The sequence below is a fragment of the Rattus norvegicus genome, chromosome 1, assembly GCF_021556685.1.
Source record: "Rattus norvegicus strain SHRSP/BbbUtx chromosome 1, alternate assembly SHRSP_T2T, whole genome shotgun sequence".
In the NCBI taxonomy this organism is placed as follows: Eukaryota; Metazoa; Chordata; class Mammalia; order Rodentia; family Muridae; genus Rattus; species Rattus norvegicus.
Genome location: NC_141534.1, coordinates 169,986,434 through 169,999,396, shown reverse-complemented (window position 1 = coordinate 169,999,396; position 12,963 = coordinate 169,986,434). Strand labels below are relative to the sequence as shown.

The 12,963-nt window shown below is 38.7% G+C and overlaps 1 protein-coding gene across 1 annotated transcript; it reads left to right on the top strand.

Annotated features, from left to right (window-relative positions):
- Positions 1-3,494: 3,494 nt before the first annotated feature.
- Positions 3,495-4,436, top strand: Or51g1 (olfactory receptor family 51 subfamily G member 1). The gene is given in 1 exon segment (NM_001001269.1): positions 3,495-4,436. A coding segment is annotated over 1 exon segment (942 nt).
- The last annotated feature ends 8,527 nt before the right edge of the window (positions 4,437-12,963 follow it).

Genomic DNA, 12,963 nt, shown 5'->3' with positions numbered 1-12,963 from the left:
ATTTCTACATCAAGTCTGTAACGAGGTCCCTTACCTGTACCTAGGTGAGCTCCAGGGATGAAGCAATCTCTCCTCTGGTGTGAGCCAAAACTGCTCTCCTTTTTCTGTCCCCTGCTCTATCCCTGTAACTCATAACAAAGCTAAAAGATGCAAGGAAGGCAATTGGCAACCGAGATTACAGCTACAATAGAAAGCCATGGGTAAAACTTACCATTCATCATGCAGGATGACCCTTCCGAAGATAGCGGGAGGATAAAGATGGCTGGGTAATGTCTCTCTTTTCTCAAACTCTTAAGCGAATCTAAGTAGGATGGATGAAAACAGGCTTCACTGGGAATCTGTCAGCTGAAAGCCACACGAACACTTTTCTTTTAGTGCATCTCCCTCGAGTTGACGGCAGATTTCCCTTTTGCCATTTCTCTCTTGCCCAGCATTCTCGTTCTCAGGCTGACCTTGTACCACTTCCCAGCCACTGGCACTATGCTCTCCAAACCTCTCTTCCTCTTTTTCTTCTTCTATACTCTTTTTCTTTAAATGTTTCTGATATCCACACTGACCTACAGACTCTCTTTTAAGGAAAAATCATATAGAATATCCGTGCCTCTGTTCCTTGCCTCCTCTCTCTGCAATCTTCCACTTCTCTCTTGCATTCCTCCCATTTACACTAGCTTTCTTTCTCTACAGCATTTCCTTGTTTCTCTTTAAGAGTCATGAAATAATGAGGGTATTATCAAATTAATTTTTTCATTATTGTTTTATTAATTTACAGCATATGTAAAGCTAGAGAGAGAATTGTATGCTTTTAATTATTTCCTATGTCCCCTTACATCATGAGAATATGGTTATCCTTAACTCCGTATACTCTTTTTCTTTAAGTGTTTCTGATATCCACACTGACCTACAGACTTTCTTTTAAGGAAAAATCATATAGAATATTCACTTCTCATTTATTCTCCTCTGTCTGACAAAAATAAGTTATGTGATTATCTCCAGCTTATGAAAACCTTCTGTGAATCAGTAGGACCTCACACTATCATATTTTTAAATGATCCTTCTTTATCTTTCATACAATTAACAGTGGTAACTTGATCTTATTTCTACTGTATTGTTTTCCTTGTGACTCTCTCTGTCTATTATTAATCTAACTTTATGCTTACCTTCATTTCAACATTTCTAGAGCTGTGATCTAAGCCCCACACTCTGCTTTCTACAATCTCTTAGCAATTTTTTTTCATAGAGATGACAGGTATCCTGTAACACAAATACTCTTACTCAAACCAAGCACACACACACACACACACACACACACACACACACACACACACACACACCTCGCAAACATGTTTCCTCACTACTATTTTTCTGTCTTGATTCATTTATTGCTGTTTGTATGATATAACTTCCATCTACAAATTTATCCAAGGTAAAGAATCTACTGGTCATTCAATTTAATTTTGAATTGCCTGATTCTTTAAACAAGTACTTTTCTGTGCAACACCAATATCAATATTAAAAGACAACATTGACTCTGTATATAACCATGGTTTGGATTTCATGCTCAACTCTTTCCTACTTGATAAACTTAACCCAGATCTTTTTAATTTCTTTTTCACTGTTCCTCCATATGCATTTGGATCCTAAGAATAGGATCTCTGTGACAGAATTAGTGTCACAGTTGAATGGCATGCATCTAGTAAAATAACATATGGCAAACACTACATGAAACTTTCTATTCCTGTGATAGATAATAACATGTGTAATAATAATCTTCACTTGTCTGCATGGGGAACAACTGAATATTTTGCAGTGTAATCAGTTCTGAAGAAAGAGAGAAAAACAGCCCTGTTCAGATATTATAGGCAATTATGCCAAGATATCATATCAATCTAAGCCAAGGAGGCATAGATCACTCTAAGCTGAGGTTTTTTCATCCTAAGCAATAGATTAGAGGCTCCCTTTGGTCATTTCAGAAGTCTTTCCTTTGTTTTCTGGGCATCCAAACTGATCCTCATCCCTTCTCCACCATGTCTGCAATAGGCTGGTTTATCCATTCTGATTCTGGATTTAATCTCTCCCGGCACCTCTCAGAAATAACTCTCTCTCTCTCTCTCTCTCTCTCTCTCTCTCTCTCTCTCTCTCTCTCTCTCTCTCTCTCTCTCTCTCTCCCCTATAACAATTTTCTGGGGCCTCAGTTTCTAAAGCTGTGGTTCTCAACCTTCCTAATGCTTTGACCCTCTAATACAGTCCTACATGCTGTGGTGACCCCTAAGCATAAAAGTGTTTTCATTAGTACTTCTAACTGTAATTTTGCAACTGTTATGAATCAACATGTAAGTTCTTTGGAGAGAGATATTTACCAATTGGGTCATGACCCACAAGTTGGGAACCACAGCTCTAAGGACTCACTTAATCCTAAACTTCAGCTTTAGATAGTACTGTATGCCTCCTTGCCCACTGTTATGTAACAGTGTCACTGGGCATGAAAAGAATGGCCATCTTGGTATCACAGCACACTCTAGTGACCTGCAAGGTACCTTTAAAAGGTTAGGCCTATTAAATTTTCCTTATGTAAAGAATGGAGAAAAGATCATTGGGACATCTTTTGAAATTAAGGCTGAACAGCCCTGACCTAAGATACATGTAATTCTGTCCAATTGCATGTAGTCATAGGAGATGCTAGAGTAAATTGAGTATCAGTTGAAGAGCTATGGAGTTTAGGGAGCCATTACTCATTCTGTAGTGGGAATTTTCAATGTATATCTATTTGAGAGCCACTTATACTTCTGAAAATAACCGTTCACCAACCCAGTAAACTGATTGGTTCACCAAGCTAAACTTGGTTGAAATCATGTCTTTGGTCCTTGGTGCCCTATCGGGGATTGTTCATTATCTCCCCCAGGAAACTAATGCAATACTCCCCAAAAGAGGTTACATAGGTTCAGGAATTATCTCACTCTGCTTATAACCTTCAAGTTCAGGGATGCCAGCAAACATCTATTAAACACTATTATATATTTCCTCTGTAGTCTAGAAAAGTTGTAATAAAACAAAACACTCAGGCAAGTTAAAATACTTGAAGCTACATTGTGTACAGCTAACCCTCGTAGATGTTTCATCATAGTGTCTTGTAGTTTGAGTTCTTCATGCATCTGAGATGATTGTGAAAGCTTCAGTTATTAAATAGGAAATATTCTAAAAGAGAAACAGACCACAAAGTGATATATAAGATTACCTTATTGAATCTTAGAGAGACCAGCTCTAGAGGACATGGTGCCATAAGGCTAAATTGTATAGAATTGAGAGGTCTAGCAATCCGTTATGATCATCCATCTACCACGCCATTCTAGAGAGAGTAATGGACTAAGTCCTCCATCTGCAAACTCTTCCTGGTTCCCTAGTCCTGAACATTTAGATGACAGAGGTCCCAGTTCTATCATTCACTTACATGCAACACATTTTCTGCCGTAGGTTGGTGAATGTAAGATTATAAAGCCATGGTCCTCCTTTACAACAGCAGCCTCCAAAAGGCCACTTTCTTCCTGACAGGCTTTCAAGATCTGGAAAAGTACCATGGCTGGATCTCCATTCCCTTCTGCTCCATCTACTTAATAGTGATTTTAGGGAACCTTACCATTCTCCATGTCATCCGAACTGACGCCACTCTCCATGAACCCATGTACTATTTCTTGGCTATGCTGGCCCTAACAGACTTGGGACTCTGCCTCTCTACACTGCCCACTGTGCTGGGAATCTTCTGGTTTGATGCCAGAGAGATTGGTATTCCTGCCTGCTTTACTCAACTATTCTTCATCCACACCTTGTCTTTAGTGGAGTCATCAGTCCTACTGTCGATGTCCTTCGACCGCTATGTAGCAATTTGCAACCCACTGCGTTATTCCACCATCCTGACATCCAGAAGGATTGTGAAGATGGGGCTGAGCTCAGTGCTCAGAAGCGCACTCCTCATTCTCCCATTACCATTCCTCCTTAAACGCTTCCATTATTGCCGCTCCCATGTGTTAGCTCATGCCTACTGTCTGCATCTGGAGATCATGAAACTAGCTTGCTCCAGCATCATCGTCAATCATATCTATGGGCTCTTTGTTGTGGCCTGTACTGTGGGTGTAGACTCCCTACTCATATTCCTCTCATATACTCTCATCCTCCATGCTGTACTAGGCAAAGCCTCCCGTCAGGAGCGCCTCCGTGCTCTCAATACCTGTATCTCTCATATCTGTGCAGTACTGCTATTCTACATCCCCATGATTGGCTTATCCCTTGTACATCGCTTTGGTGAACACCTTCCCCGCATTGTACATATTCTGATGTCTTATGTGTATCTGTTGGTGCCACCCCTCATGAACCCCATTGTCTACAGCATCAAGACCAAGCAAATACGCCAACGTATTATCAAGAAGTTTGAGTTTGTAAAGTAAATGAGATGCTTTCAGTAGAATTAGGTTAACTTGAAGGTGAAATTGGGCCACAAATGCCATCTTTGTTTATTGTATCAGCCATGTTGTAGAAAATATCATGATCTCACACTTATTAAGAGCAATGAAAAATAGTAGGTGTGCAATTGACAGTCTGTGTGACCTTGAGGGATTTACCTACCTCTCTGTCTCTTTAGTTTTCACAATTGAAAGAATATGTAAATATATATAATCCCTTCCTGTCCTATGAGAATATTGCAAAGATTAAACAAGATAATTCATGAAAATCTCTAGCACAGTGCCTGACAATAATTTTTGATGCATACCAATGTTTATAATTTGAGAAAGTCCAAATTAGCATATGTTTCCTCCTTTGATCCTCTCTGGTCAAAGAAGTTTAGTGGTTGGTTCCTTTTAAACTTATATTTTGATGTATTTTATTGCCATATTATGATGACAATTTTTATTTGTAGATATTTGTATCTACACGCACAATAATGACTTCTCATGAGGATACCTCTTATATACATACACAGGCACAGGTATACGCACACATGCATGCGCACGCGTGCATGCACACGCACACACACACACACACACACACACACACACGCGCGCGCGCACGCGCACACACACACACCAAATTTAGCAAGAGAATAGATGCCCTGGAATTTTAAGGATAGATATTACATTAAACCCATAAAAGATCTGTTCATAAATAATCTTCAGAAGAGGCCCTGGAAACAGGGGCATATCACTAACATACTGAATAGTTACTCGAGGGACTTGACCTCTTCCTTCAGCTAGTGTAGCTACAACACAGATGAGAAGTTAAAAGACAAATATATTTTTGTTCTTTGCAAGATATTTCTATCCTCTGAATCTAGCCAACTCTCTCTCTCTCTCTCTCTCTCTCTCTCTCTCTCTCTCTCTCTCTCTCTCACACACACACACACACACACACACACACACACACACACACACACTGCTGTTCTTGTGTGTGTGTGCATGTGTATTTTGCTGTGACCCATTTGTTTTCATGTGTTACTTATGTTCATGTTGTCCAGTTTGTGTGAATTAGTTGGTCTATGATCAAATTTCTTTAGATACATAAGCATCAACTGTGACACTTTATGTTCTGACACAGGATGAAGTAACATCTTCTAGGACTTCACTTAGTCATGAGAACCAAAACGGTTTCATTTACTCTTTCTTTCTGTCTAGTATTGGTCTAATTCTGAATTTATAAAAAATAACAGTTCACTATGAGGAAAAGGCAGGTAGAACTAGCAACAATATAAGAAGGTTTAAAACAGGATCCATGTTAGATACAGGCTCTCCACATGCAGCATGCAATAAGAGCGAAAACCGTGAAAGTAATCATGCTTGGGTGGTAAACATAGGCACATGTAGCAACAGACAAAGGTAGAGTCTATGAACATACATCCTAATGGATTCCAGCCTTCCTGAGTCCAAACTGCCTTCTGATAAATCAACAAGTAATTACTGCACATGCCTGATAAATCAGCTTTTTTTTTTAATCTATGCTGCCTGGATCGTTGGTTCTCATAACGACCTAAGACCATCAAGTGATCACTTCACACCACTTGAGTAACACACCATGCTCATTGTTGACAGAATTCCAAGATATGAATGCTATGAGTCAGGAGTTCATGTTGTCCTTCCCTGATGTAAAGTAATTCTTTTCTTGCAGGAAAACACCCATCTCTCCGCCTACACCAATTTCACATGAACTTAATCAGCTCTAAAACAACTATCAACTCCAGTAAAGGCCCTGTATCTTGGGCTGCATTAGTAAGAACGTCACCCTCATTCCCCCCTCCTGCATTCTTACATAGTGTTCTTCATGACAGTATATATTAGCTGACTTCATGTACATGTGTTTCCTACCTTTATCTTGATTTCTCTGTTTCTTCTGTTAATAAGACTGGAGATGGGACTCAGGTCTATGTGCATACTATGCATGACCTCAGCACCGATCTTTACATCTAATACTTCTACACTGATCTTAAGGCACTCTTAGAGACTCTTATTCCTCAAATTAATTTATTTTCATTTTCACCATGACTTGTGTTGAATGACTCCTATTTTTTAGCCTTTTAGTGGAAGTTATTAATGTGGATGCTAAATAAATAACATGAATGCTTGTAATTTTAAAATAGTCAAATAGCAATCATTTTTAAATTGTAATTTTCTCAAATTATTTTTATCTGCTAACTGTTACAATCATGAAAGGGATTGTTTCCTCTCCAATTATCACATAAGTCTTTTGGAGACTAAATAATAATATAAATTATTGTAATCAATATTCATATACTAATAAAATAGAACCTAGGACCACACCCAAAATGCCTTACTTTAGATGTGTTTCTTACAGCTGGGTACAACAGGGATTGTTAATTCTCTCTAGTTTCTCCATATTGTACTCTATTTCATTCTTACAAAAGCTTCATGGAGACTTAAATCTGATAGAATAAGCTTGTCTGTGATAGATATCACTCTGTGTTCATTCTGGTTAAAATTGTTAAAGGTAAGTCAAACATTAATAACATTTCTTTTATTTTCTGTCTCATGGTCTTCCTTTCTTTACTCGCTTCCTCCCTCAAACCTAGCACTCAAACCTAGCCAAAATATTTCTTTTTTTTTTTATTAACTTGAGTATTTCTTATATACATTTCGAGTGTTATTCCCTTTCCCGGTTTCCAGGCAAACATCCCCCTAATCCCTCCCCCTCCCCTTCTTTATGGGTGTTCCCCTCCTCATCCTCCCCCCATTGCCGCCCTCCCCCCAACAATCTAGTTCACTGGGGGTTCAGTCATAGCAGGACCCAGGGCTTCCCATACCACTGGTGATCTTACTAGAATATTCATTGCTACCTATGAGGTCAGAGTCCAGGGTCAGTCCATGTATAGTCCTTAGGTAGTGGCTTAGTCCCTGGAAGATCTGATTGCTTGGCATTGTTGTACATATGGGGTCTCGAGCCCCTTCAAGCTCTTCCAGTTCTTTCTCTGATTCCTTCAACGGGGGTCCTATTCTCAGTTCAGTGGTTTGCTGCTGGCATTTGCCTCTGTATTTGTGTATTCTGGCTGTGTCTCTCAGGAGAGATCTACATCCTGCTCCTGTCGGCCTGCACTTCTTTGCTTCATATATCTTGTCTAATTGGATGGCTGTATATGTGTGGGCCACATGTGGGGCAGGCTCTGAATGGGTGTTCCTTCTGTGTCTGTTTTAATCTTTGCCTCTCTATTCCCTGCCATGGGTATTCTTATTCCCCTTTTAAAGAAGGAGTGAAGCATTCACATTTTGATCATCCATCTTGAGTTTCATTTGTTCTAGGCATATAGGGTAATTCAAGCATTTGGGCTAATAGCCACTTATCAATGAGTGCATACCATGTGTGTTTTTCTGTGATTGGGTTACCTCACTCAGGATGATATTTTCCAGTTCAGACCATTTGCCTACGAATTTCATAAAGTCATTGTTTTTGATATCTGAGTAATATTCCATTGTATAGATGTACCACATTTTCTGTATCCATTTCTCTGTTGAAGGGCATCTGGGTTCTTTCCAGCTTCTGGCTATTATAAATAAGGCTGCGATGAACATAGTGGAGCACATGTCTTTATTATATGTTGGGGCATCTTGTGGGTATATGCCCAAGAGAGGTATACCTGGATCCTCAGGCAGTTCAATGTCCAATTTTCTGAGGAACCCCCAGATTGATTTCCAGAATGGTTGTACCAGTCTGGAGTCCCACCAACAATGGAGGAGTGTTCCTCTTTCTCCACATCCTCGCCAGCATCTGCTGTCACCTGAGTTTTTGATCTTACCCATTCTCACTGGTGTGAGGTGAAATCTCAGGGTTGTTTTGATTTGCATTTCCCTTATGACTAAAGATGTTGAACATTTCTTTAGGTGTTTCTCAGCCATTCGGCATTCCTCAGCTGTGAATTCTTTGTTTAGCTCTGAACCCCATTTTTTAATAGGGTTATTTGTCTCTCTGCGGTCTAACTTCTTGAGTTCTTTGTATATTTTGGATATAAGGCCTCTATCTGTTGTAGGATTGGTAAAGATCTTTTCCCAATCTGTTGGTTGCCGTTTTGTCCTAACCACAGTGTCCTTTGCCTTACAGAAGCTTTGCAGTTTTATGAGATCCCATTTGTCGATTCTTGATCTTAGAGCATAAGCCATTGGTGTTTTGTTCAGGAAATTTTTTCCAGTGCCCATGTGTTCCAGATGCTTCCCTAGTTTTTCTTCTATTAGTTTGAGTGTATCTGGTATGATGTGGAGTTCCTTGATCAACTTGGACCTAAGCTTTGTACAGGGTGATAAGCATGGATCGATCTGCATTCTTCTACATGTTGACCTCCAGTTGGACCAGCACCATTTACTGAAAATGCTATCTTTTTTCCATTGGATGGTTTTGGCTCCTTTGTCAAAAATCAAGTGCCCATAGGTGTGTGGGTTCATTTCTGGGTCTTCAATTCTGTTCCATTGGTCTATCTCTCTGTCTCTGTACCAATACCACACAGTTTTTATCACTATTGCTCTGTAATACTGCTTGACTTCAGGGATAGTGATTCCCCCTGAACTCCTTTTATTGTTGAGGATAGTTTTAGCTATCCTGGGTTTTTTGTTATTCCAGATGAATTTGGAAATTGTTCTGTCTAGCTCTTTGAAGAATTCAATTGGTATTTTGATGGGGATTGCATTGAACATGTAGATCGTTTTTTGGTAAAATGGCCATTTTTACTATATTAATCCTGCCAATCCATGAGCATGGGAGATCTTTCCACCTTCTGAGGTCTTCTTCAATTTTTTTCTTGTACAACTCTTTTACTTGCTTGGTTAAAGTCACACCAAGGTATTTTATATTATTTGGGACTACTATGAAGGGTGTTGTTTCCCTAATTTCTTTCTCGGCTTGTTTCTCTTTTCTGTAGAGGAAGGCTACTGATTTATTTGAGTTAATTTCATACCCAGCCACTTTGCTGAAGTTGTTTATCAGCTTTAGTAGTTCTCTGGTGGAACTTTTGGGATCACTTAACTATACTATCATATCATCTGCAAATAGTGATATTTTGACTTCTTCTTTTCCGATCTGTATCCCCTTGACCTCCTTTTGTTGTCTGATTGCTCTGGCTAGAACTTCAAGAACTATATTGAATAAGTAGGGAGAGAGTGGGCAGCCTTGTCTAGTCCCTGATTTTAGTGGGATTGCTTCACGTTTCTCTCCATTTAGTTCAATGTTAGCAACTGGTTTGCTGTATATGGCTTTTACTATGTTTAGGTATGGGCCTTGAATTCCAATTCTTTCCAGGACTTTTATCATGAAGGGGTGTTGAATTTTGTCAAATGCTTTCTCAGCATCTAATGAAATGATCATGTGGTTTTGTTCTTTCAGTTTGTTTATATAACGGATAACGTTGATGGTTTTCCGTATATTAAACCATCCCTGCATGCCTGGGATGAAGCCTACTTGATCATGGTGGATGATTGTTTTGATGTGCTCTTGGATTCGGTTTGCCAGAATTTTATTGAGTATTTTTGCGTCGATATTCATAAGGGAAATTGGTCTGAAGTTCTCTTTCTTTGTTGGGTCTTTGTGTGGTTTAGGTATAAGAGTAATTATGGCTTCATTGAAGGAATTCGGTAGTGCTCCATCTGTTTTAATTTTGTGGAATAGTTTGGATTATATTTGGTATGAGGTCTTCTATGAAGGTCTGATAGAATTCTGCACTAAACCCGTCTGGACCTGGGCTCTTTTTGGTTGGGAGACCTTTAATGACTGCTTCTATTTCCTTAGGAGTTATGGGGTTGTTTAACTGGTTTATCTGTTCCTGATTTAACTTTGGAACTGGGTATCTGTCTAGGAAATTGTCCATTTCCTGCAGATTTTCAAGTTTTGTTGAATATAGGCTTTTATAGTAAGTTCTGATGATTTTTTGAATTCCCTCTGAATCTGTAGTTATGTCTCCCTTTTCATTTCTGATTTTGTTAATTTGGACACACTCTCTGTGTCCTCTTGTTAGTCTGGCTAAGGGTTTATCTATCTTGTTGATTTTCTCAAAGAACCAACTTTTGGTTCTGTTGATTCTTTCTATGGCCCTTTTTGTTTCTACTTGGTTGATTTCAGCTCTGAGTTTGATTATTTCCTGCCTTCTACTCCTCCTGGGTGTATTTGCTTCTTTTTGTTTTAGAGCTTTTAGGTGTGTTGTCAAGCTGCTGACATATGCTCTCTCCTGTTTCTTTCTGCAGGCACTCAGCACTATGAGATTTCCTCTTAGCACAGCTTTCTTTTTTTTTTTTTTTTTTTTTTTTTTGCTGGAACACACATAGATATATTTATTATAGGTAGAGAATAAGATTGATTGTGTTTGGCAGAAAAGAAAATTTTCTTAGGTGTACATTTGAAATCCTGAGGGATTCCACCCTTTGGAATAGGAAATAAGTACAGGGAACTTTAGGCAGATGTACTTATCTTGATGGAGTCTATTTGGTCCATGAGAGGTGGTTTCAGTGGGTTTTCTGTATCTTATAAATTTACAAAAGAGATAACATGAGTTAACAACATGAACATTCTTTAAGATACATTCTTTTTTGTTAGCACAGCTTTCATTGTGTCCCATAAGTTTGGGTATGTTGTACCTTCATTTTCATTAAAAAGTCTTTAATTCCTTTCTTTATTTCTTCCTTGACCAGGTTATCATTGAGTAGAGCATTGTTCAATTTCCACGTATATGTGGGCATTCTTCCCTTATTATTATTGAAGTCCAGTTTTAGGCCGTGGTGTTCTGATAGCACGCATGGGATTATTTCTATCTTTCTGTACCTGTTGAGGCCCGTTTTTTGATCAATTATATGGTCAATTTTGGAGAAAGTACCATGAGGAGCTGAGAAGAAGGTATATCCTTTTGCTTTAGCATAGAATGTTCTATAAATATCTGTTAAGTCCGCTTGGCTCATGACTTCTCTTAGTCTGTCTACGTCTCTGTTTAATTTCTGTTTCCATGATCTGTCGATTGATGAGAGTGGGGTGTTGAAATCTCCTACTATTATTGTGTGAGGTGCAATGTGTGTTTTGAGCTTTAGTAAGGTTTCTTTTACGTATGTAGAATTCCCTTGTATTTGGGGCATAGATATTTAGGATTGAGAGTTCATCTTGGTGGATTTTTCCTTTGATGAATATGAAGTGTCCTTCCTTATCTTTTTTGATGAATTTTAGTTGAAAATTGATTTTATTTGATATTAGAATGGCTACTCCAGCTTGCTTCTTCCGACCAATTGCTTGGAAAGTTGTTTTCCAGCCTTTCACTCTGAAGTAGTGTCTGTCTTTGTCTCTGAGGTGTGTTTCCTGTAGGCAGCAGAATGTAGGGTCCTCGTTGCGTATCCAGTTTGTTAATCTATGTCTTTTTATTGGGGAGTTGAGGCCATTGATATTGAGAGATATTAAGGGAAAGTGATTATTGCTTCCTGTTATATTCATATTTGACTGTGAGGTTATGTTTGTGTGCTTTTCTTTTCTTTGTTTTGTTCCCAAAACGATTAGTTTCTTGCTTCTTCTAGGGTATAGCTTGCCTCCTTATGTTGGGCTTTACAATGTATTATCCTTTGTTGTGCTGGATTTGTAGAAAGATATTGTGTAAATTTGGTTTTGTCATGGAATATCTTGGTTTCTCCATCTATGTTAATTGAGAGTTTTGCAGGATACAGTAACCTGGGCTGGCATTTGTGTTCTCTTAGGGTCTGTATGACATCTGTGCAGGATCTTCTGGCTTTCATAGTTTCTGGCGAGAAGTCTGGTGTGATTCTGATAGGTTTGCCTTTATATGTTACTTGACCTTTTTCCCTTACTGCTTTTAATATTCTTTCTTTATTTTGTGCGTTTGGTGTTTTGACTATTATGTGACGGGAGGTATTTCTTTTCTGGTCCAATCTATTTGGAGTTCTGTAGGCTTCTTGTATGCCTATGGGTATCTCTTTTTTTAGGTTAGGGAAGTTTTCTTCTATGATTTTGTTGAAGATATTTACTGGTCCTTTGAGCTGGGAGTCTTCACTCTCTTCTATACCTATTATCCTTAGGTTTGATCTTCTCATTGAGTCCTGGATTTCCTGTATGCTTTGGACCGTAGCTTTTTCCGCTTTACATTATCTTTGACAGTTGAGTCAATGATTTCTATGGAATCTTCTGCTCCTGAGATTCTCTCTTCCATCTCTTGTATTCTGTTGGTGAAGCTCATATCTACAGCTCCTTGTCTCTTCTTTTGGTTTTCTATATCCAGGATTGTTTCCATGTGTTTTTTCTTGATTGCTTCTATTTCCATTTTTAATTCCTTCAACTGTTTGATTGTGTTTTCCTGGAATTCTTTCAGGGATTTTTGTGACTCCTCTCTATGGGCTTCTACTTGTTTATTTATGTTTTCCTGGAATTCTTTCAGGGATTTTTGTGACTCCTCTCTATGGGCTTTTACTTGTTTATTTATGTTTTCCTGGAATTCTTACAGGGATT